Source organism: Ciconia boyciana, chromosome 23, assembly GCF_034638445.1.
Source record: "Ciconia boyciana chromosome 23, ASM3463844v1, whole genome shotgun sequence".
Lineage (NCBI taxonomy): Eukaryota > Metazoa > Chordata > Aves > Ciconiiformes > Ciconiidae > Ciconia > Ciconia boyciana.
In genome coordinates, this window is record NC_132956.1 from 6,516,799 (window position 1) to 6,539,725 (window position 22,927).

The following is a 22,927-nucleotide window of genomic DNA, read 5'->3' on the forward strand; positions in this document are numbered from 1 at the left end:
GCGTAATCCCTGCGGGGAGAGCACATGAAATCAGATGGACAAGTTTTGATGTGAGGCAGCAGCTTAGGGTGGGCTCAGGTTTCCTTTAGGTTTTCTATATTTATCTCCGTGATTTAATGCCAGCGCCGGGGTTTAAATGGCACCAAACAGTTGGCGTGGGGAGAGGGAGCAGCCGTCCCCAAGCCGCACACACGTCCCGGAGCCGCCCGCGCACCCATGGAGCTCTTCGAGACCAACCCTTATTTTTTCCCGGACCAGAGGTTTTATGATGGAGAAAATTTCCTGGGCTCCCGCTTGCAGGGCTATGAGCCAACGGCGTTCCCTGAGCGGCCCGAGGTGGCCCTTTGTCCTGAGGGCAGGGTGGCTTTGGAGGAGAAGGACTCAGCCCTGCCCGAGCATTGCCCCGGGCAATGCCTGCCCTGGGCCTGCAAGGTTTGCAAGCGGAAGACAGTGTCCATTGACCGGCGGCGGGCGGCCACCCTGCGGGAGAAACGCAGGTTGAAGAAGGTGAACGAAGCCTTCGAGGCATTGAAACGCAGCACCCTGCTCAACCCCAACCAGCGGCTGCCCAAGGTGGAGATCCTGCGCAGTGCCATCCAGTACATCGAGCGCCTGCAAAGCTTGCTCAGCACCCTCAACCAGCAGGAGCGGGAGCAGAGGGACCTGCGCTTCCGCCCCGCCGCTCCCCAGCCCGGGGTAAGTGCCTCTGTGCATCCCCCGGGGTCCCCAAACCTGGGCTGGGGACCAGCGCGGGGGTGATACCCTATGGGGTTGATGCTATGGGGGTGATGCTCTACGGGGGTGATCCCAGGCAGAGGCATCGTGGGCAGCTCTGGGGCACTGGGTCCTGCTGGGGGGAGCAGGACCCCCAGCCCTGGGGGCAAGGCAGAGGCTGCTATCGTGGGCTGGTAAATATGTCCTGCACAAAGGCTCGGGGGAGCGATGATCCAGCCCCAGCTGTGTGCTCAGGTCCCCCGGCAAAGGGGCGATAGCAGTCGTTCCCTATGTATGGATGTAGTGGGGGCTACGTGGTCCAGTGCTGGATGCTGCATTGGGCATGGCACGTGTGCCTGGGCTTGGGAGGGATAATAAAGGCAAAAGTGAGATAAAATAACATAAAATTAAGATAAACAAAACAAAACAAAATAAAATAAGACAAAATAAGCTAAAATAAAATGGAATAAAATCAAGTAAAATGAATAAAACATAAAATTAAATCCCCCTGCTCATGGACACATGCACACACTCCTGGTTTCTCCCTGTAAAGTCTCGGGGTGGCACAACCCACAAAGCCTCTGACCAAACCCCATCAGGGGGTCACCACCCGCTGCCTCCTGCAACACCCTGCAGGTACCAGTGCTCCTGGGCGCAAAACCCGCAGCCTCCCTCCCCGCTCCCCCACTGCCACGCGATTGCCGGTGCCACCACACGCTGGGGCATGGGGACTTTTCCTGATGGTCGGTGTGGCACAGCACACCCGGGCAGGGGACAGGGCACGGGACGAGGGGGTTGGCGTGGGGCCACCTCTGGTTTCTCGGCCCAGAGGTACCAATTTGAGAGCCAGGCGAGGATGCTCGCAGCGGTTGTGTCTTGCCGCAGCCCCGAGCAGAGATGCACCGCAAGATTTTGGTGGCTTAACCAAGTTTTGGAGAGATATTTTCATCTGCCCTCTGATTTCTGGGGGGATGTCTGGGCATGCACTTCCCTGCTGGTCTGAGGCTTTGTATATGGAAATGTATAGATAGCTATAGATACAGGTACAGGTAGAGATGATACAGATATAGATGATATAGATGGATATAGATGTAGAAGTAGATATGGATGGTATGGATATCAATATGGATATAGCTATAGCTATATATAGAGATGATCTAGATCTAGAAGGACTTTATAAGAGGCACAGAAAAGAGGGATTCAGAGAGATTCATCTCCTTTCAGACTAAGAGGTTTAAGGACCGAAACAGCAGGTACCCGGGTAGCCCAACATTTAGAGCTGAATAAAGGACTGAAAAAGCTCTATCCTATATATTCTTGGGACTACCCGGTGGAAACCCAATGTATCCACTTGGGTTTGATTCGGTTGGATTTGTTGGCTGCCCCTGCACATGTGCCCAAAACACGACCTGTGCTGAGCGGTTCCTGTGTCACTGCTGCTCTGAGCCGTCCCTTCTCCCAGGCACGGCCAGGAGTTCACATACTGAGTGTGAAATCCAATATTTTTGGGGAAAAAAAATCATATCTGTAAGAATTTCCTACTTTAGTGAAATAAATCCAAGTGTTAATTAATTAGCCTGTGCTGCCGCGAGCTCGTAGACCCAAAGTGCCATTTCTAAGATGCTACAAATAGTTGGGTCCTTGGGGTTGCTCCTATAAATCATATTTTGGGTTTAACCCAGGCCGGCATCCACTTCCAGATAAAGACACACACAAAAAAGAAGTTAATTCAGAGCTTTGCTGAGCAATGCTCTCATTTTTCAAGCTGTCAGCTCTTTTCTCTGAAATAGCCGTTCAGCCCCAAATCCCCAAATCAAACTGCCAAAAGATCTTCCCCAGAAATCCCCTTGGGATGGCCTGAGGGTGTCCAGCCCGTGTGTCATTTTTTATGAGCCTGATTAGGTGATTTTCAGCAAAAAGCTGTTTTGCCCAAGGACATTCATCCATCTCCAGCCCTTTCTCATAGTCACTGGGTAGAGAGACACTTTTTTTACCTGCGGTGAGCAGATGGCCCTGTTTCTCCTGTGTCCGGAGCCCAAAAAGGAGTTTTTTCAGCCTTTATCATTAATGAAGCATCTGGCCCCGATGGGTCCTGGGGACCCCAAATGCTGTCGGGTCCTCCAGCTGCTTTGCAGGTGGGGAGGGCCGTGCCCATCTCCGCAGGGGCATTGTGCTGTGGTGCTTGGGCACCCCGGGGTGTTTTTGGGGTGGCTGGTGGGGTTTGGCCAGGCTGGAGGAGATGAGACCCGTGGTCAGCATCTCGGCTCCTTGCAGGCAGCCAGCGAGTGTGGGTCCGGCAGCTCGTCCTGCAGCCCTGAGTGGAGCAGCCAGCTGGAGTTCGGCACCAACCCTGCGGGTAAGGTCCTCCCCACCTTGCCCCGGCATCCTGCAGCCTCGCTGGGCTCTGGGGTGGGGGGACAGCAGTGGGGGACACCGCAGCCCTGGAGCAGAGCATTGCGCAGCCAACCCGCTCCGAGCAGGAGATGCTCGGAGCAGCAGACAAAAGGAGCCTTGTCCTTCTCGCCCCACCCTGCTGTTGCAGAGAGATGAGCTCCCCCCAGGCTCGTAAATCCTTGAGCATCTCCTTGGCTCGATGCTCAGCGAGTTCAGGCTTCTCCCACCACCTGATTTCACCAAGATGCCTGCTCTTAGGAGCTGAGAAACTGGACTGCAGCAGCCCGGGGGCCCGGCGGCTTGGTCCCCATCAAGGGTTTGTCCATCGCCGTCCCTTGGCTTGGCTTTGCCCGCTGCGGTGCTGAGCATCGCTGAGCATCGCTGCCCCGGGCTCCTTTCCCTTTCCCTCCCCACACCCCCTCTGCAGCTGCTGATTTTTTTTTGCCATTATTGCAGTTATTCTCCCCCCACCAAATCCACCTGTTTTTTTCCCCAGAAGGCAGAAACTTAACTCTTATTTTCCAATGGGGAATAAAACCTAAAAAGTGTCCAAAAGTTTCACTCCCCGTTGCCCTCTCCAGGGGAAAGTTTCACCCCCCTGCAGGGTGGGAGCTGGGAGCAGGTCCCCGGAGGGTGGGAGCCGTGCGGGGGATCACGGGGTCCCCCCCAGCAGAGCCAAGAGCCGTCCCCAGCACATGGTCCCCGTCCCCAGCAGAGTCACCATCCGCTTGCTCTCTGCAGATCACCTCCTGCCCAATGACGCAGCGGAGGACCGCAACCTCCACTCGCTCTCCTCCATCGTGGAGAGCATCGCCGTGGAGGACGTGGCCGTGACGTTCCAGGAGGAGCGGGTTCAAAACTGAGCCGGCGCAAACCCCGGCGGCTCTTCGAGCTGGTAACGGGGAATAAGATGCCGGAAGGGTCCAGCCGCTGGAAATCGTATTTACCCCTCTGGCGTCATGGACTGCACCGCTGAAACCACTCGCCTCCTTTCCCACTCCTTGTGAAACACGCCCGCTCGGCCAGCTGAAAAAAAAAGGGGGGGAGAGGTGGGATTTCGGCAGCGCCGCGGCCCCAGGCTGACGGCGGCCCCGGTTCCTGCGAGGGCGGCCGCCCAGCTTCGGGCTCTGCTTTGCTCCCTGTCCGGGGGCGATCGGTTTTTGGGGGCCAATGTGTGTGCTGGGTTCGCTTGCTGATTTTTTTTTTCCAAGATACTCTTCGACCAACGTCTCTCTCCGGCTGGCGTCCTGCAGGTGCTGAGCCCCGCGGAGGCTGCCCACGCCGTCTTTTCTACTGAACGCTGTGTGGAGTTGCTATTTGATTTTTTTTTTAATTATTATTTTTGCTAACTTATTTGGATTTTTTTTTTTTTTAAATAAAGGCATTCTTGTTTGAATGGCTCGGGGCTTCCTTCACCGCTGTCCTCCTCTGTGCAGATCTCCCCTAATTCCCATGTTGGGGATTTCTCCATATCAGAAAACCCAGCTGGACCTCAGCGTGGTCGCTCAGCAGTGGGAACTGGAAGTCTCACGCTTAAATCAGCCCTGCAGAGATTTCACTGGTTTGCAACTGGGGCTCAGCTTTGTACCCCAAAAACTCTCAGGGGAGCTAAAGATTAATTATATTTTTAATTTGGGCTCTAGAAAGAAGGCTCAAGCCAGCACTGTTTTAAAATCCTGTTTATTGGAACACACATACCTGACCCGATCCAGGGTTTGGAGTCCATGCAGTACCAATAATATGATGAAAGAAATAGGGCATCGATATAAAGGGCTCACCGACTCTTCAAATTAAAAAAATATTTAATACTGTATTAGGCAAATAATACACCGAAAAGACATCGTGACTGTATAGCCTCTCAGATATTGCACTTCCAGACAGCACATGATAAGTATAAGGTCATTCCAGCCATCAATAAATATCACATCAGAAATAGGGGCCACACAAGGCAAACGTGGCATGAGGAGACGAAGAGATCCTACCCTACGGGGGAGAAATGGGAAGAGTTAAGAGCCTCCTGGATTGATCCCTGCCTGTAGCCTGGAGGCAGGAGGGGCGAGCATCTCCTCTGCACCCAGAGGGGAAGGGGTGGGCACGGCCTGGGGCGGTGGTGCCCCTGCCATGTCTCCCCAGGCACCCAAGGAGGGTCCCCTCTCCCGTGGGTGCCGGGCACCGTCCCGGTTGGCAGTGAGCCGTATGGGGCGGTTCCAGCCCTTCCCCACGCAGCCCTTCGTGGACCCGCTGTGCAGGCGCAGCCTCCCCCCATGGCATCTGGCAGCACCCCAAAACGCAGCACCTCAACTGCCCACCCCTTGGCAGACAGCTGCTCTCCTTGCCCCCACAATGGCCGGTCCCCGCTCAGTCCCGTGCAGTGCCGACCCTGGCACTGCCTCTGGTCCCTCGGCCCCTCCTGGGGGCAGCTCCTTGCCCGGCTGCCCCGGCGTGAGGATTTTCATGAGCCTGAATCTTCCTTGGCTTCGAGTCCTGCGGGCAGCAGCGTCCCTGATGCCCGGGGCTTGGGCGAGTCAGTGCAGCAGCCCACGGCGTATTGGCAACATGAACCAGGCAGGAGAAAGGATTCCAAATATCGCAGCCCACTTTTGGGGTGTCTCTGCTGCTCCGCTGGGTTGCACCACGCTTCTGCCAGTGATGGAGCAGGCACCCAGTGAGCGCATCCGTAGCCCGGCCAGTGCAGGGAGGGGTGGGAGACAAGCCACAGGTGGGAGCCATGGGGAGCCAGGGGAAGCGGTGGGGTGCACAAGCGGAAGGGAGAGCATCCTTTTCGGTCCACAGCAGCGAGACTGCAGCGTCTGTTGGTTTGGGCCGAGGAACAGGCGCAGGCTGGGCTCTTGTCCTGAAAGGCAGCCAGCACGTGGCCATAGTGGGGATGTGCTGAGAAACAAAGTGGGAAAGGCCCCGTGAGGATGGTGGCTCACCTCCACCCGTGCACCCACAGGCCAACAAACCGAGATGGAGTTGGTAATGAATCCTCCTGGCACAGGGGAGCCATGCCCCAGGGTACAGCAGGGTCCCAGGAGCCTCTTTGAAGTGCTTGACTATCCTTCCCTCACCCCAGTGGGATCTCCCATCTAGGATGGCATCCTGGGGTCCCCAGTGGAGCTGTCAGTCGAGGGACTGAACAAACTGTATGTGGTTGGGATGCTGAGCATCCCTTCTGCATCATCTCAGGGTCCTGTGAGCCTCAGGCAGCAGCGGGCTGTTCCCCCACCGCTGAGGTCTCCATGGTCCTCCATGGCAAGGCAAACCTTGGTGAAGGCAGACACCCTGCCTGGGTGATGCCAGGCAGAGGACGCCGGGCCTTGTGCTCTCCTCTCGGTTCCCATCCAGCTCTGAGGCCTCGGTCCTCCTCGCACTTACCCAGGGCCGGGCTGGTTCCCGTCACGCTGACCCTCAGCAGGAATATGTCCGGACCGTGGAGGTCTCCAGCCTTGGCGACCCAGAGGCACCAACTGGAAGTGAGTCAAAGAGGAGAGCGTGCAATTAGCGACTGCTCCAATTAGCCCTCGGCTTCCCACCAAAACATTTCTTAGGCAGCATCCGTGCATTGAAGCCACATGAAGATGAGGGTCAAAGGAAGAGGGACGTTTGGCCAGCTCTGGTGCTCCCAAGGCTCCAGGGTATTTGGAAAGTTGCCGCTTGCCATCCCTACTCTTGGGCAGCGAGCACCCTGCTACCTGCGTCTGGGTGCTGTCAGAGCTAGGGATTTTTTCCCAGGTTTCATTGTCCTCAGCCAGGTGGGAACTGCAGCTTCCAGGGATGGGGTGGAAAAGGTTGAACAGAAGTTTGACCCAAACCGCTGGATGGAAAGCTGTGAAATTTGAGCAAATCTGGAGACAGGAGGAGAGCTGAGTCTGGGGCTTGGAGCCAGAAGGTGAAAGCACAGGTTTTTAATTCTCATTCATACACTCATTTCTGAGCCTGCTGAAGCCAGCTCTGCACCACTGGGGATGTGGCAGGTGGCTTGGGACAGTGGGACCAGGGTACCTGGTCCAGGGGACAAACTGGGGTGACTTGGCTGGAGCTTGTGCCTCCCTACAGCTTTGGAAGGGACCAAGATAACTTGTAGAAAGGAGTCGTGTGGTGGTGGGGCAGAGCCTGGGACATGTGTGCTCAGCTAAAACACACAACAGCCAGCAGCACAGGCAGCAAGTGTGTCAAAGCAGGTCCCTGCCAGCCCTGGGAGAGTGGCTGCTCAGCAGCGCTCGGACTGAATTGAGCTGGTTAATTCAGTCCCTTTGGGGATGGTTTCCAAAAGGCAGGGTGGACAAGACTGGCCCAGATTGAGCTGCTGCTTCCTGACAGCCCCCAACGCTACCCCACCAGGCTCTGCCTGTCCTGGATGCCAAACCCAGGGTGGGTGACACATATCCCCGTTTCATGCCCCGATCCAGCCCTCTCCCTCATCCTGGCAGTTCGAAAGAAAGAAACCACACACCAGCTCAGAGTCTGGAATAACCCTTCTGAAAGAACACTTGCAGCAGACAACGGCTCAAGGATCACATGGATTCAGCATTGCAGGTGATCAGCAAGCCTCTCTCCCTCTCCTGTCTTGGTGGCACATCATTCCCCATATTCACCACGAGGTCTGAGCAGGGGTGGGAGAGAACCCCGGGGAGAAGGGGGTGACCTACCTTCCGGGGGCATTTTCTTGGCAGGGGCGGATGGAGGGGGCAAGGGCACGAGGCTGGTGACACGGAAGCCAGCGGGCAGTGTCTCAGCTGAGCCGCTGAGCATGTTGATGCTGTGAACATCCCGTGGGCGGAAGCGTTTTCGCCAGGATGGGGTTCGACGGAAAGTCTTGTCGTCACCCTGTGAGGGAAGAGCAGGTTATGGGCCTGGCAGCAGGACCTTCTGCCCCTGTGAGATACCAGCGCTGCTTCCTCCTGACTAAGGGTGTGCCTGTACGTGGAGACCAACTCAAACAGTGCAGAAGTATGTGATCAAATTGGGCCAAGGACATAGGAGACCTCTCCGGGATCCCATGATATAGGCTTTATCCTTTCCAGCTGCCTATCTCTTCTCTCCAGCCTCCCCGCAAAGATGCCTTGGAGACATCAACACACAGGCCCCAATAAAGACCTCAAGGGATGCATCTAACCTTGGCCAGATAATGGCATCTGAAAGTGTGTGCTTCTCTCTGTGCTTTAAAAAGAGCCCTGACTAGCTCTGCTATCATATCTCATGGAGGAAAGCTATATGTAGGAGAGGTCTAGATGAATTCTCACCTTCAGTGACTCAACGTGAACAGCTTTCTGGCTGCCTAATGGGGCATCTCCAACCCACCAACTTTACCCGCCAGACGTGTCATGCCCAGAACATGTGACTCTAAAAGGCAATATTAAAGCAGCTGTCGAGAAAAGCCAGGTGAGTCTACTTGAAATTCAGCCCACCAAGCATGAGGCTAGAAATGATGCACAAGACTCTACTTCACCTGCCTCCACAGCCTGGCAGAACATTCCTCATGGCCTTGTCTAATAGTTTTAGCTTATTCCACTGATACTGCTCATGCGACTGCTCTAGAGAGTTTGTGATGCACTATTTGATGCCCCTGGACAAGGAGGGAGAGAGCAGAGGTCCTGTCTCTCCTGTTTCTTGCACAAGAACAGGCACTCAGCAATGATCTGGACATGGGAGAGGTTTTGTACTCACATCGTCCAGCCTCCGATCTGTGCCCAAGGCGAGCAGGTTGTTGAACTCCCTCTCCAGCACTTGTCGAGCCTGAAAATAACGTCAAATGAGCATTCCCGGTCGGTGGGAACAGTTCCCAGCACAAACCCCCATCCCAGGAAACCCTGAGAATGACAGAGAAAAAGCCCATGCGCCTTCTAAGTGCTCTGAAAGTGCTTTGAAAGGCAGAGTTGAGTTGGTGGGACTGGTGTCCCACACTGGCCACTCTCCTCCAAAATCCCCCAAGCATGCTGCTCTTACCTGCGTGTTCTGCGTGGGGATTTGCAACACGAGCGCCAGACTGTTGTGGTCAAAGTTTTCATCGAGGGCCAGGAGCGCCCCGTGCACCCCGCTCTCAACAAGGTTGTTTGCATACTCGCGAAGCCCGATGGACTGGATCCAGTGAATGACCTGGTCGTTGGTCCACACCAACACGTCTGCAAAAGAGCAAGGGCATGTCTCAGAGCCAGCACAGACCACACTCTTGGTTGTGCAGGGACCTGATGATGTCCTGAAGCCCTTTGGCACAGCCCAAGGCTGATCCTGGGACTCTCTTTTCCGAGGCAGCAGCAATGCTGGGTGCTCAAGTGACAGGAACAGCTCACTTCAATTTACCAAACTAAATGCTGAAATAACAGGCAGAAAACAACTGTGAAAATTAATCCTAAGAACCCATGGCTGCTGGTGTAATTAGGGGCATTATCAATAATGAGATGTAATCTAAGCAGCAGCCAGATGTGCAATCTCTGGACAGCCGACAAGGAAGGGGAGGCTGAGCAAGCCGGGGGGTGTCCATCTGAAATGGGCAGGAGAATGACCTGATGCTCGGACTGGATCTTTCCTGTCTTGACACCCTTCCTCCCTCCTCATGCCTGACTGGGGTAAGCTGCATAAAGGCACTTGGAGCAATCTGTTGGGGAAATACTGCAGGGAGGTCCCCCTGGAGAACAGCCCTGTGGGCATGGTTGCTCAGAAATAACCAGAGTTTCGCTAGGCAAATGCTGCGTTAAAAATAAGGGATAGGAGAGAGACCATCACTGGGCATCTCTTGGGAAGTTTCTCATCTCCTTTTCCAGGGCTGGATAGCGTATGCGGCTGCTGACCTTTGATTTCGTGTTGAGTCTCTTCTCGCCTCCTCTCGAGCTCTTTGCGGTCGTAGTTGAGCCTCTTCAGGCACATGATGCCATACTGCAGGCTGGTGCTGCAAGGACACGAGATGTCACCCAACCCTCAGGAGGGCTCAGCATCGTGGGGCAGGTGGCTTGGAAGGACCCGCAGAGCGACCCACTTCCCTGCTTGCTCTCCATGTGCCCAAAGGATGCTTCAGTTTAGGGTTGGGTCAGGAGAGACACAACCCAAAGGGAAGATCTTGGCCAGACAACAGTGAATGTCCCTCCCTTCCATGGTAATTCCCCATCAGTTTTAGCCTGTTCTACCTGCCTGAGAGAGCACGGATCCAAATAACGATACTCCGTGCTTGGTGGCTGGAGAGGGAAAGGAGAACCAGCCCATGGAGGCTGCTCCAGGCTGAAGGGTTCATCCCCAGAGCAGGGAGGGCCCTAGCAGGCCCACGGACCACCCCATGGGTCAGAGTGGATGGTGGTACCCCACAACAGGGCTGGATGCTGGTGCTTGAGCAAGGTGGTTGGGATGGCATAAGCCTTCTTCAAGCTGGGCTGCTGGCAGATGACTGCTCTGCCTGCCAGTGGGGTACCAGGTGGGACGAGCCTTTATTTTTGCCCGTGGTTTGCTCCACAGCCAGAAGGCTTGGCCCTCTGCAATTTTGCTGCAAGGAGTGTGCGGAAGGAGAACATTTGCCCATATGAGCTGCCCCAGACCAGGTGGTTGAGTTTAGCCTAGAAGAGCCATCCTCCAGCACCAGGGCTGGTCAAGACAGGAGGGAATGCCTCAAATTGCTCCATCCTCTGCTCCACGTGCAGACGTTACACCCCAGGGACCTCCCAAAGGAGGAGACTCACCGGTGGAAGCTGTCCACCATCTTCAAGTGCACTCTGAGATCTTTCTTGGTGAGGTGGTCCAGCATCCGTGCATCAACAAGACACTCCATGAAGTAGCTGCGATACTGCGGGAGACCCAAACTGGGCAGCCACTCGTTCCCAATCCACTCGTGGTTCATGTCCCCATAGGCCAGTGTCTGTGGAGAAGCAAATGGAGAAGCTAGGGAGAAACCAGGGCTTGGTGGAGCTGCAGACTCCCAGGAGACGAGTGCCAGTTCAGTGCTGCAGCCTGGGGGTCACTGTCCTGAGGACCAAACCTGGGCCAGAGGAGTTTAACCCTAGTTTGTACTGAAGGAGCTGGAGGGAACAGTACTGTTGGCTATGGTTTGTGTCCTACTGATGTCCCCCAAGGAGACAAGGGACCAGCCAAAAAGCAAGCATAAGGGGTAGCTGGACCTTATGATCAGCTTCTTCTGGAAAAAGCACATTCACGAAAGCTGAAACAACTAAGAAATAGGTTTCAGTGCATTCCCAACTGATTTTTAAGAAGCTTAGAAATCACCAAAAGATCTACTTTATGATTTCAAAATGAAAAAAAGGTCAGTTTTGGGCAGAAAAAACATCCATTCACTTTCACTGCAAGCTGATTCTGGGTCCGAAAACGAAATCAAATCCACCAGAAGTAAAACATTTGAGAGTGATCAAAACCAGAAGAGATGGATCCAAGTAGGACTTTTTCCTCCCACCTTTTCAGTTCATGAAAATGGTCTGTATCTTGCACTTGGGGCCAAAAAAAGGTGAAAACTAAATGTCTGTGCAGCTAGAAACCTGCCTCCCATGCAGGGTGGCTGGTCACTCTTGCGTTGGGGTTTTAACACAGGATCTGTGTCTTACACAGAAAAAGTCACTCTGCCTGAAGCAGAGAAGGATTCTGCTTGATGCAAGGTCTCAGGAGGACCACCCCGTGCTCGAGAGAGAGCTCAGAGGAGCAACCACGGGGTGCAGGCTGACTCCAAGCAGGATTTGGCGAATACTGATGCCCCAAGCTCATCCCCCGGGTGCCCTGTGATGTCCGGCTCTCCCTCCCATAACCACCCCATGTACCGCCCGCAGAAAAGGATGACATGGGGACCTCACCTGTGCCCAGCTGCCTTCCTCTGTGTCCTAAGCGTGACGCATGTGGCATGTCAATAGAAAGGACAGGTAAAGTCAGTACCCAGTGGCCCTGCACCGTGAAAGCATGTGCCACGTGTGCCAAGTGTGGGAGCCCTCAGCACGGTGTGACCCAGGGGAGATGGAGGTCGGTGTCATGGCTGCACGGCTCAGGGAGCTCAGCCTGGTCGACAGGGTGCTGGGGACACCCTGATCCTGCTGGGACCGGGTTTCACCCCATCTCTCAGACAAGTAAGGAGGATATGGGATGAGGCTTTTCTCATGGGCCTTGGGCTGGAGGTGGCACAGACACTGGAGCTCATACATCTTTCCTGGGAAATATGGGTAGTTCTTGGGTCCCCCAAAGACAGATGGATGCAAAGAGAAACCTAAGCTTCAGCCCATGGGTCACAACCCCCAGAGGGGCTGCCCAACCCAATTTGCTGATTTTGTAGCTATTTCCTCCCTTGTCAACTGGTGCTGGTTTTGCTCAACCTCACAAAACCTGCCAAGGGAAAGTGTCATGTCCCTGCCGTAACTCTGAGCTCTCCTTCCCTAAAAGGCACCTACCAGTTACAGGTCTGTGCTACTCAACTAGCAGACAAAAGCTTCCATAAAATGCCTAATTCACACAACAAATCCAAAATGCTGCCCCTGCTCTGAGACATGGACATGGGGTCATTAAGTTGCAGAGAGGGGAGCATGGCTACATCTCTCCAAAGGAGCCAGAGCTTTTGGGAGCACGGCCACATCCCTCTGAGGGACCCTAAGGTATCAGCCAGTGGTAGGGACAGACAGTGGGGACAATATTTGGGTGTGCTAAGGTCAATGGAAGATTAGACAGTGACTTCTCTGGGTGCAGAATGACCAATGTGGGACTCAATCTCATGCATCTATCTTGAAATCACTCTTGTTTTTTGTCTTTCATGTCTTTAACTCACAACTGACAGACAAGCTACTCTAGAAACCCAGCAAAACCCACAGGGGCTTGACAAAGGAAAATGCATCTGATGGTTTTTAAGCCAGTTTTAGAAATTGTTGGGATATTAAAGGTTGAAAGATGGTTTCTAAACAGGTGCATGGTGCTGGCCAAGAGCTGACACATGAGACGCAGCAAAGATCCCCTTCCCTCCCAGTGTTTAGCACGTTAATGCACGCCTGGAGCTCAGCTCGGTAACTGATACGCTGTGCGGCAGCAGTGGGGCCAGCCAGCCTCACCGTCTTGGTGGAAGTTGCCATGTTCTCCATTTCCTCGTGGGTGACCCAGACGTTTCCAGAGGACTGCAGGGAAAAGAGCAGACTGGTCAGGGTAAACCACCATGGAGACGTGGCCTTGGTTCACAACCATGCTGGAAACAAGCCTGGCTCGGGCTGATGGAGGATAAGGACACCCTTGCACTTGGAGCTGTACTGGGGAGATCTCGCAGTGTCCTTACAGCTTGGGCTGGTGGCACACCGCTGCCCGTGAGGACCCTGGGCTGTCTGTGCAGCCATGGAGAGCGCAGCAACGACCACTGGCCCTTTGGCTGCCTTTATACTTTGGTGTTATGCTCATGGAGTCTGTAGGCTTGTCTCTGACAGCTGTGACCCCAGCCACGGCCATCTGAGGGGACACAGCACGCTTGGGGCTTTCTGCTTCTGCATTTCTACAGATGTGTCTTGGCATTACTGGGGCACCATTAATCCCGCAGGGGTTTTGGGGACCAGCACAAGACACAATCCCTCCATCCGTTCCATGTCCTATCCAGGGCAAGGCTGGGATCTGCAGTTGCTTTGACTTGCCTCAGGAATTTCACACGGTCCCAGGAAAAGGCTTGTATTGAAATGATTGAGAAAATGGCTGTGCATAACCAAGTTCGCCCTGTAAATCACGCATGTGCTGTTTGGGTGGGATTTTATCCTTGCAAGGGAAGACAGTCCCTGAGCTTTGCTCTTTGCAGGCTGCTCGGCAGGGTCAGCCTCTTGGTGACAACCTCTGAGAGTGAGGACGAGAGCATCTGCTGGTGATGACAGGAAAGTGCTTCACACTGGATGGCCGTAAATGATCTTTGTGCCTGAGGACTAGTGTCTGGTGGTTTGACTGGTCCATGAGGGAACATCACCCCCTCCACGGCCACGCTTGCCTGTGACACTGGGACTCCCTGGGGACTGATGGACCACTGTGTCCCAAGGAGCTGGGGATCGGGGGGAAACAAGTGTGTCATCCTGACCCATGGAGGGTCTGTCTTGGGGAAGAGTGGGTTCATGGCATGTAGCACTTACTGTCCGCGAGGTGGGTGGTGCCGAGGGGCTCGTGAGCGAGACCATCTCCTGTATGGCCAGACGCAGCTTCAGGCGATGCAGTGCATTGCTGATGCCGATCTCCCTCTGGATCTCGGTGTCAGACAGGGCCGACATGATGGCTCCGCTCTTCACGTTGGCTCGGCAAGCGGCAACGTACCAGGCTGGCATCCCCACCCAGAGCTGCCAAAACAGGGCAAACCCAGTGACTGCCTGGTTTACCTACCCTAACTTCTTCTGGTAGGATCAAGGCCACCTTGTTGGAAGCTAAGTATCAAAGCTGGATACCCATGTGGAGCTCCTTTTTTGTTTGTACCTTGCACAGATGGCCTGTAGGTAGTCCAGCATCCCTATATCTGATGGACACAGCACAGGGAAAGAGCATCCACTGAGCCTTTCAACTCTACAGAACATGTGAGGGATCTGGGGATCTCCTCTGCTCCCCCAGGTTTTGCAACCACCAACCCTGTGCATGGACCAAGCATGGTGGGACTGCGGGGTGCTGTACCGCTGCCAGGGGAGCACACTACAGACCGGTGGCGACTGCAAAGCTGGCCTGGGGTGCATGGGGATGATGCATGGGTGTGCTCTGCCTCACCTCCAGCCAGGAGACAACGGTGGGGCCGTCCCAGTGAGCAAAGGGCAATCCTTTCCTCCGAGCCTCTTCCAGGAGTTCGTGCCTGGAGGGAACAGAAGCAGAAGAGTGATTTACTGGGGGCTTGTGGGGAAGGGAGCAGCTCATGAAAGGGAATAGACCACGGGCAGTAATAACCAGCTGGCAGCAAAGCAATAAAGGAGCTAACAGGGCTCAAGAGAGGGTGAAGATGAGAAGTCTTTCCAGCAATTCCCAGTCCCATGCCATAGCTTCTCAGCCATCAGGCAGGACATTTTCTTGTTGGGGCAGGGAAAGACGTTCACTCACTTCTTCCGCAGGCGCCGATCCTTCTCGGCCTGAGCACCCAGCTTGCCAAGTCCCAGAGGGTCCTGCATGCCCACCTCCATGTCGGTCAGCAGCACTGTTGGGCAAGCAAGACATCCTCACATCAGTGTGATGTCCCATGGGTTAGTGTGGGCACTGCCACAGTCCCCATGCCAGGGTGTTGGGGATGCACAATCGCAGCACAGGAGGTGATAGTCTCCATTTCCAACCCACCCCCACAGCCCCTTTGCATCGCTGGGAAGCCCAAGGGGATCCCTGTCTGCCATCCCTCCCATTTCAAGATGGTCAACATGGAAACAGTAAAGAATTTAGGAGTGGAAAAGCAGCTCCCACCAAAGGGCTGTGCAAAATCAAGAAGGTCCCACAGGGAGGGAAGCAGATTTGGGGACACTAAAGATAACATACAGTGATGGTCACGGTATCACTATCCTCACTGCAGCTCTTGCAGAGCATTAGGAGTGCTACCACGCTCAGGCCAGAAAGGGCCGCAGGGCAGAAAGCACCAGGACCCAACTGCCCTGAAGCTGCAGGGAGTCAGTGGCCCCAACATCCCCGAACCAGCAGGGGTGTCCCTGCTCCTCTGCCTGTCACCCCAACAGCACCCCAAAGCCAGACAGTGCCAGGAGGCATGCAGAGAGCCTGGCCCGAGAGAACACCCGCCCGGCACGGATGGGAATAGGGCTGCTCACGGACCCTGCCCCGTGGCCCCTTCTCTGCTCAGCTGAATCAAGCGACCCTTCTCTTTTTTCCCGAACAAGCGCCCGATGGAGGATTTGATTCCCTTCCTCTTGGAGCCCTTGTGCAGGGAGTCCTGGCTGCTGTTGCTGCTGGGGTTGCTGGCCTGCTCCTCCAGCGAGCTGGGGATGGAGGAGGGAGAGGAACAGCAAAGCCTTTAGGTTATTCCCGAGCAGCGCACAAGCCATGGCAAACCCCAGCCCGTCCCACAATCCCACGCTTGCCCCATGTAAATCCTCAAACCAACGGAGCAGGCACTGGTGTGAGATCCAAAGGGTGCTCCACATACCTCTTTCCATCCTCTTGACTTAGCGCGGGGTGGCCCAGCTTCTCCAGCCGCAACATCCTGGGTGAGGATGGGGGGGACGTCTCGCATTTGATGGTGGTTTTATCCTCTCGGCTTTCATCCCGAGCTGCAGGTGACTGAACAAGCAGAGAAGCCATGAGGCTGGGCGGCCAAAGCCCAGCTCCATCCTTGCCCTGCTGCCTGCCTCTCTCTTGCTCCGTGGAGGCATGGCCAAAAGAGCCACCAGGGCCCTGAGGCTTTGCCACGCTCCAGGATTGGCCTGAACTAGAGCTCTGGCAATGGCTCGAGATGCCCAAGCAGATGGGGAGGATGTGGCCGTATGGCCAAGATCCTGGGAACAGGGAGGAGAGAGGATGCAGCCCCATGGTCCATGTCAGGGTACGGGGACAGAAGCTGCTGGCCCTCAGCAGAGGGCTCTGAGGAGCACAGATGGGAATGTCCCAAAGACACCCTGTCGCCAGAGAGGACACACAATGTTTGAGGACCCAGTGGCTTTCTGAACCTCCCCATGTCCTGTCAGACCCCCCAGGCTGCCAGCTGTCACATCTCCAAGCACCTTACGGGATCCCCATGATCGTCCTGCTGAATCCCTGGGGTCCCCAGCTCCATCCCGCGCCTGCTGCACCCTGACCTGGTGTGGACAAAGCCAGGAGCAGGCTGGAAAAGGGGCTTGGACAAAACCCAACGGGATGGGAGCCACTCACTAGCAGTTTCCTCCGGTGCTTCCTCAAGTCGCTGGGCTGATTGCAAGGGGGAAAGCGAGAGAGACACAGAAAGGGGGGCAGTTAATGGAGAACCCCCCCGCAGAGCAGCCCCAGGGCCAGGCGTGCCAGGCTGGGAGACAGCAAACATGGGCACCCCCGTTCCACATCACCCTCCCGCACACCCGTGTGGATGCCAGGGCATCGCTCCCACCCCAGGCAGCCACACGCACACCCTGTCCACCCCCCTATCTGCCCCGCACATGTCCTCACCAACGTCATGATCCCCATGCGGTCGAGGTCCTGAGCGGCACTGCGGGAGGAGAGCTTGGGGGTGGAGCGGCCGCTGAGCGGTGGGGACGAGCTGGCCAGGGACAGGGCCGTCAGCGAGGTGGGGATGGAAGCCCTTTTGCAGAGTTGGGTGAGGTTGAGGCCCTCCATGCTGCCGCTCGTGACGCGGGTCTCCAGCTCCTCCGCACGGAGCTCGGTGGACTCCTTCTCCTCTTGGATCATCCTGGGGGAGCAGTGGGGCTCAGGGCTGCTGGCTCCCCACCTTTCTGGGGTGCTCCCAAGTCATCTCGCACCTCTCAGCCGTGGGATATCCCTACCCTGGGAAAATGCACCTCAGGGGCTCTGACTCAAGCCTCCGATCTCCAGGAATGGCACCAAGACCCACTGGGATCCACATAATCCAGAGCTGAGACACACCACAATTTCTTGTAATATTCATGGGAGGCTTTTTTTTAAATAATGATCCTTTCTGTGAGCCAGCACTGGTGCAGCTGAGGGACAGGGAGCCACATGCAGGAAGGATCAAGCCCTGTGGCTGGATGTCCTGGAGCCATTTCCCTGGCTGAAGCTGGACCAAGACCTCAATTTTAGGGCATGAGAGTCTCCTCCCACCACCCGGCAGTTCGTGTCCCCCCAGACCCATTTCAGAGCAAGGCAGTGGCAGTTTTTGGCCGCAGCTGCTACCTGATCTCCTCATTGATGGCATCCAGCTGCTCCTGAAGCATCATGGCCAACGTCTGGGCATCCGAGTGCCCGCCAGGAGAGAGCACGTCCATGGAGCTGAAGAGTGTCTCGCGGTCATCCTCATCCACATCGGAGATCTCGGGGTCACTGTCGAAGGCGTGAGGCCCCGTGGCCAGGACGCTGCCTGCCTGGGCCTGCTCCCAGTCCTGGGGGAACAAGGTCCACTGGTCCCACACGGTACTCCCATGTCTCCAAAAGCCAAACTGGAGGCCTCCACACAACAGACCTCAACTCAGTTCCAGTGGGGAAACCTTCCTACCCCCATCCACGCACCAGGTGAGGGAAATTGCCCCATGTCCCCAAACTGGGGACACGTGAGACCAGCGTGCAAGGCAGGAGGAGACCCCAACCCCAACCCTGACCCTGTGCTGGCATCAAGACGGATTACCTTGGCTGGCTCCTCTCGCCGGGCAGCAAATCGGCCCTTCTGGGCTCGAGGCAGGCCCGGGGCTGTCCCAAAGGGCTCGGCAGGGGCATGGACCACGGCACTCAGTGGGAAGCGCAGGTCTGTGGCGCTGCCCATATGGGACCTGGGGATAAAGAGCCCTGTTGCAGACATTGCTCTGTGCAAGGATGCCCCTGTCCCCGGGCTGCTCCACTCACAGCCCAGGCTAGCTCAAGACAGAGGAGGAGGACGAGGCCACTCTGGGATGCCCACCCCAGCGATGCTTGCCTGCTCTGCATGAAATGATGCAAAACCAGGCGCTGGAAAAAGATACCCCATTCCCCCGACCCGACGCCGGCCCTGAAGATGTGCTCACAGGCTGTAGGAAGCTCAGCCCTGGGTCCTGCCCTGCTGCTGCCTCCCCCTTCGCTGCAGTACCCACTGGGACATCCAGCCAGCTCTGGCCAAAACCACCCAGTGCAGTGGGTCTGCTGCGAAGCCGTGGGCTGAACAGTCCCCTCCTGTGCTCCCCTCTCAAGAACAGCTTGCACCTCCCAACATGTACAGCATGTCTTGCGCCTGTCTTCTCCATCCCTGTGGTACAGAACAGGGGCCAGCCAGGGAGCTTTTCTCCTTCTTTTTATGTTTTCTTCAACATTTTCATGAAAAAAAACCCTGATGAATAAAGTCCCATTTGAAACAGATCTTCCAGGTGTGGGGACATGAGCATTGTTTGGGATCTGGCAGCAGAAACTGGCTGGGACTTCGTCATCCTCCTCCTCCATGCTCGGGCTGGTGCTCGGGAGCGGGTCCCCATGCCAAGCAGACCAACACAGCAGCTGCTGTTGGACGAGGCCACTTTTTGCTGCTCATGGTACTCATTGCATATCTCCACGTTGCCTGGGTGCTCCTCGTCACCCTGAAGACCCAGCCACAGAGCTGAGCAAAGCACCTTCCCGGAGCACGGGGCCATTACTCCCTATATGCATTGCCATAGGAGGCGTGAGGTTTTTTTGATTTAAGATGACAAAAGCAGTTGTCCAGAGCAGACCAAGGTTCTTCCACCATGGTGGGTCTGGTTTCCAGTGCAGATACAGATCAGGGCTCCCTGCCTCAGCATCCTACTGAGCCCAGACAAAACCGCTAACATGAGCAGCGTGGCTTGGCGTCAGCTTGGTGTTTGCAGACAAAGGCACAGCCCAAGTTTCAAGGGGATTTAAGCTGTGGAGCCGCTGACAAGCGGCTCCCGAGCTAAAAACAGATAAAGGCGCCTTAGACAAAAGCTGACATTTCAGCTGGGGGATTATTCTGGCCTCTGTAACTCAAGCTTTCTGCTGAATTTTCCTCCAAGAAATTAAAAAAAAAAAAAAAAAAAGAATTGCCCATCCTGTTCTTACAGACCCATACAAAGAGGCCCCAGACATGCTCCAGACACTCCGCTGGCACTCAGCTATCCTTCATCCTCACAAGCTCTTCCTTGCTCTCCCCATTTCTTCTCTCCACGACAGATACAGGATCTCCAGGCCTTCTCTCTGCCACAGCTGCTGACAGATTTGAAGCTGGTTACACTGGCTCTTTTCCATCTTTTCCAGCCTTCCTGAGAGGTGAATTTTCCCCACTGGTGGTCGCTCTCATTGATCCCTCGCTGCCTCTAACCCATGTCGAAAGTGCTCAGGAGAGGATGTGGTCTCCCAGGTGGCCGTGGCAACACGGTGGGGTGCATGTCGTGCTGGCACCCTCCTTTTCTAGCCCCCTAGTTTCTTGCAGCAGTGCTGGGTACCCCGGTCAGTGCTGGAGGCTGAGACCCTATGGACTCACGTCTCCTCCTGGTGCTCCGGGCTGGGACCTCCCCGTCTCCCAGCTGACTTTAAATGAAAGGGTGTGGGAGGACCATTGTAGAGAGAAGGGGGAAAAATGGGGGGGGTCATTCTCCTTTGCCTGCAACACCTCCAAAGAGATTCCTCCTTCTCCACCAGCCCATCCCCAGCACACCACAGGGGGAAAGGCATTTGGTGAACATACAGTTTTCATAGAAAATTAAGCCCTAAGCCCTTTGTGCAGAAAAAGAAATGATGCCCAGTGGTTTTTTGCCCTTAGAAGAGCAAATTTTGGGCCATTCAGTTGGGCTGGGCTGTTCTCAAGAGTCTGTGTCCCACCCCAGGACAAATCCATGGTGGGGACAGCACAGCCGGAGCCAACCCTGCTGTGATGAACCACGCTGCAGCCCTGCACTGACGCTTGGTGAAACCAGAAATGCCTGAGGCCTACAGCATTTTGGGACCCTAAAAGCAAAATGCCCCCAAAGCTGCGGGTGCAGGATGCAAGCGGGGTGCACGCAGGCTGGCGGGTTTTGGCAGGCAGCCCTTACCTTGCGTGCACGCTCTCGACGAATGTCCCACTTCTGGTCTTGAGCTGATCGACCTCCAGCCTCAGTTTGTCGATCTCGTCGGACAACCGTCGCTGTTCAGGGCGAGACAAGAGACAAGCAGGGGTTGGTTTTGCTCTGAAAAGCAGCCAGGTTTGGGGCAATCCACATCGTTAGCTACTTCCAGGTTTATAGTCCTTTTAAAAATCCCCATCCCAGGTTTAAAGCACCTTTGACACATCGGCAAAGAAACAGCTCATGCAGGTGACAGTGAATGACGATGCTGGGGCGATGCTGTGAAGGGAGGAAGTGATCACAGGCCAGACAGACAGACACACGCGTGCTTGAAGCGGTGCTGGTTTGAGAGATGAAGGAAAATCGGTCCCACTAGGATGCTCTGGTTTTGCTCCAGACCGCATGTGCGCGTTTGCCTTGGGAAAGGGCTGGCAGTGAGGGACCCGCTACCCAAATTTGATGCCGGCCCTGTCCCTCCTGCTGCCAGCCCCATCCTCATCGGGAACCTGTGCCTGCACTAAGTGGCTGTGCTGTCTTGCGGGAGATGCGAGGAGGAGGCTGCGGGCGGGCAGGGAGGCAGGGGAGACGGGATCCTCCAGGCACAGCAGGATCCAGTCCTGTGGGCAAACAGGCTGAACCAGGGTGGGCAACATGCAGGCAGCGTCATGCAAGTCTCCGAGCTTTGCCTCTGCCTGGAGCTGAGCAGCCACGGCTGGGAAGTGTGAGCAGTGCCCACACATCCTCGCCGTGGGCAGGGAGCATCTGGGAGAGCAAGGCCCTGGGCAAGGGAGAAGCAGCCCCCTGATCGCTCCAACCATGCATGAGACATGGGGCACATCCCAAAAGCTCCTGTTGCTTCAAAAAGCTGCAACCCTCCAGCTTTCCAGCACAGGCCAAGGTGGTCTCCAAGGTGGGCTTATGTTGCAGACTCCACTTAGATGCTTTATCTGAGAGCAGGGGAGGCGCGAAGACCTACGGGGCCTTCTGCAAGCTGGGTGCGGAGCAGATCTTCCCCCCAGTTCAAGTGAGGGGGTCGAGAAAGCCTCGGGGGCGAAGGGGACGTGGCTGCCTGAGAAGCACCGTCCCTTGCAGCCAGGCTGCACCAAGGAGCGCTGGGGTAAACCCTCCTCTAGACACGCAGGCAAAGCCACCCCGGCCTCGCTGCTGTCCTCGGCGGGGGGTCGGGGATGGATGAGCGTGATAGAAATATGGAGACGGGACTGAACGTGCCTGTTAGGGAACCGAACCGGGGGTCTTCGGGGAGGTGGGTGGCAGCTTCCATCCAGCCACTGCGTGGGTTAGTTTGTGGCCTCCTGCTGCTGGGCGCTTTGGGATCCCAGCTCCTCCGAAACTAGGGTATTTTAGGAGGCGCGACTGCCACTAGCCGGGGATTAGGAGTGAGGAAGCGCAGTCACTAGGGCAGGCTCCCTGCAGCGGCATTTACCTTGTCGTGCTGGTGTTCCTCTATCTGCTTTTGGGTATTTTCCAGCTCTTGTAACAATGTGTTCTTTGAAAAACGAAACAAAAGAAAAGGGAACAAAAACAGGAAAGAAAAAGAGAGACCGTTTAGAAAACGGCCGTGTGGCCTCCTGGGAATGGCCAGCATGGAATCACCGCGTGGACGGTGTGATGGACACCTGGCAGGAGGGATGGCACTGACTCCCTGATCTATTCCTCACCTACCTGCCTGCAAATCGGTCTTCTCTGCAAACCTCCTGCTCCTCAAGCAGGACTGCCGTAGCTCAACTCCTGCCCCACACCAGGGCTGGGGCATGGCCATGGAGGGCAAGCAGCGATTAGAGATTTGATGGGCAGGGCATGAAGCTTAGGAAATGTGTGTGAGAGGAGATCAACTCCTCGAGCAGCTGAATCAAGGGCAAAAATGTCCCCTACATCTAAACTAGGGAATAGGCAGGGGGAAAAGAAGATGCGTTTGCAACTGCCTGACCTCGTGCTCTTTTTTGGGAGGTGCTGGCAGCCAAACAAACAGCATCATTTTTGCCCGCAGAAGCCCTGGAGGAACTCTCTGGGTGAGCCAGTGCTGGCAGCAGGCTGGGGAGTAGACAATGCCCCTTTGCAAGGTGCTACCGCTCTGGTCCCTCTTGCTCGCTGGGGTGGGAATTTGGACTTGGCCCCTGTGTTGGGTCCTGCTTTTTATCCAGAGCCACTCAGACATCTGCTGAACAACTGGACACGCTGGCACAACCGGGTCCGGCTGGGGACAGGAGGCACAGAGCAGCAGGGAGACAGACTCGGTC

The 22,927-nt window shown here is 55.7% G+C and overlaps 2 protein-coding genes across 3 annotated transcripts in view; one reads left to right on the top strand and one right to left on the bottom strand.

Annotated features, from left to right (window-relative positions):
- Nucleotides 1-216: 216 nt before the first annotated feature.
- Nucleotides 217-3,971, top strand: MYOG (myogenin). Its single transcript, XM_072844691.1, has 3 exons — nt 217-700; nt 2,993-3,070; nt 3,850-3,971. Exons 1-3 carry the CDS (start codon nt 217-219, stop codon nt 3,969-3,971), a joined length of 684 nt encoding a protein of 227 aa, XP_072700792.1.
- An 826-nt stretch (nt 3,972-4,797) lies between these two features.
- Nucleotides 4,798-22,927, bottom strand: part of PPFIA4 (PTPRF interacting protein alpha 4) — a 60,571-nt gene continuing 42,441 nt past the window's right edge. The window contains exons 12-31 of one of the 2 annotated variants that reach the window (XM_072844826.1): nt 22,114-22,176; nt 20,658-20,749; nt 18,293-18,434; nt 17,845-18,050; nt 17,143-17,383; nt 16,873-16,908; nt 16,151-16,284; nt 15,820-15,983; nt 15,109-15,202; nt 14,785-14,866; nt 14,169-14,369; nt 13,125-13,187; nt 11,892-11,918; nt 10,776-10,951; nt 9,900-9,997; nt 9,058-9,233; nt 8,779-8,847; nt 7,761-7,938; nt 6,487-6,578; nt 4,798-6,000 (exon numbers count right to left, since the gene is read on the bottom strand). In XM_072844826.1, coding sequence (XP_072700927.1) covers nt 6,520-6,578; nt 7,761-7,938; nt 8,779-8,847; nt 9,058-9,233; nt 9,900-9,997; nt 10,776-10,951; nt 11,892-11,918; nt 13,125-13,187; nt 14,169-14,369; nt 14,785-14,866; nt 15,109-15,202; nt 15,820-15,983; nt 16,151-16,284; nt 16,873-16,908; nt 17,143-17,383; nt 17,845-18,050; nt 18,293-18,434; nt 20,658-20,749; nt 22,114-22,176 — 2,301 coding nt within the window. In that variant the 3' untranslated portion in view covers nt 4,798-6,000; nt 6,487-6,519. The remainder of the gene's footprint in view (nt 6,001-6,486; nt 6,579-7,760; nt 7,939-8,778; nt 8,848-9,057; nt 9,234-9,899; nt 9,998-10,775; nt 10,952-11,891; nt 11,919-13,124; nt 13,188-14,168; nt 14,370-14,784; nt 14,867-15,108; nt 15,203-15,819; nt 15,984-16,150; nt 16,285-16,872; nt 16,909-17,142; nt 17,384-17,844; nt 18,051-18,292; nt 18,435-20,657; nt 20,750-22,113; nt 22,177-22,927) is intronic. The other variant, XM_072844827.1, reaches the window with a different exon arrangement.

What these genes read in the sequence shown, in the direction of transcription:
- MYOG (XM_072844691.1), top strand. Translation starts at nt 217, where the DNA reads ATGGAGCTCTTCGAGACCAACCCTTATTTTTTCCCGGACCAGAGGTTT. An exon ending in CGCTCCCCAGCCCGGGGTAA is followed by an intron (nt 701 to 2,992) that starts GTGCCTCTGTGC and finishes CCTTGCAGGCAG; the next exon opens with CCAGCGAGTGTGGGTCCGGC. An exon ending in GTTCGGCACCAACCCTGCGG is followed by an intron (nt 3,071 to 3,849) that starts GTAAGGTCCTCC and finishes TGCTCTCTGCAG; the next exon opens with ATCACCTCCTGCCCAATGAC.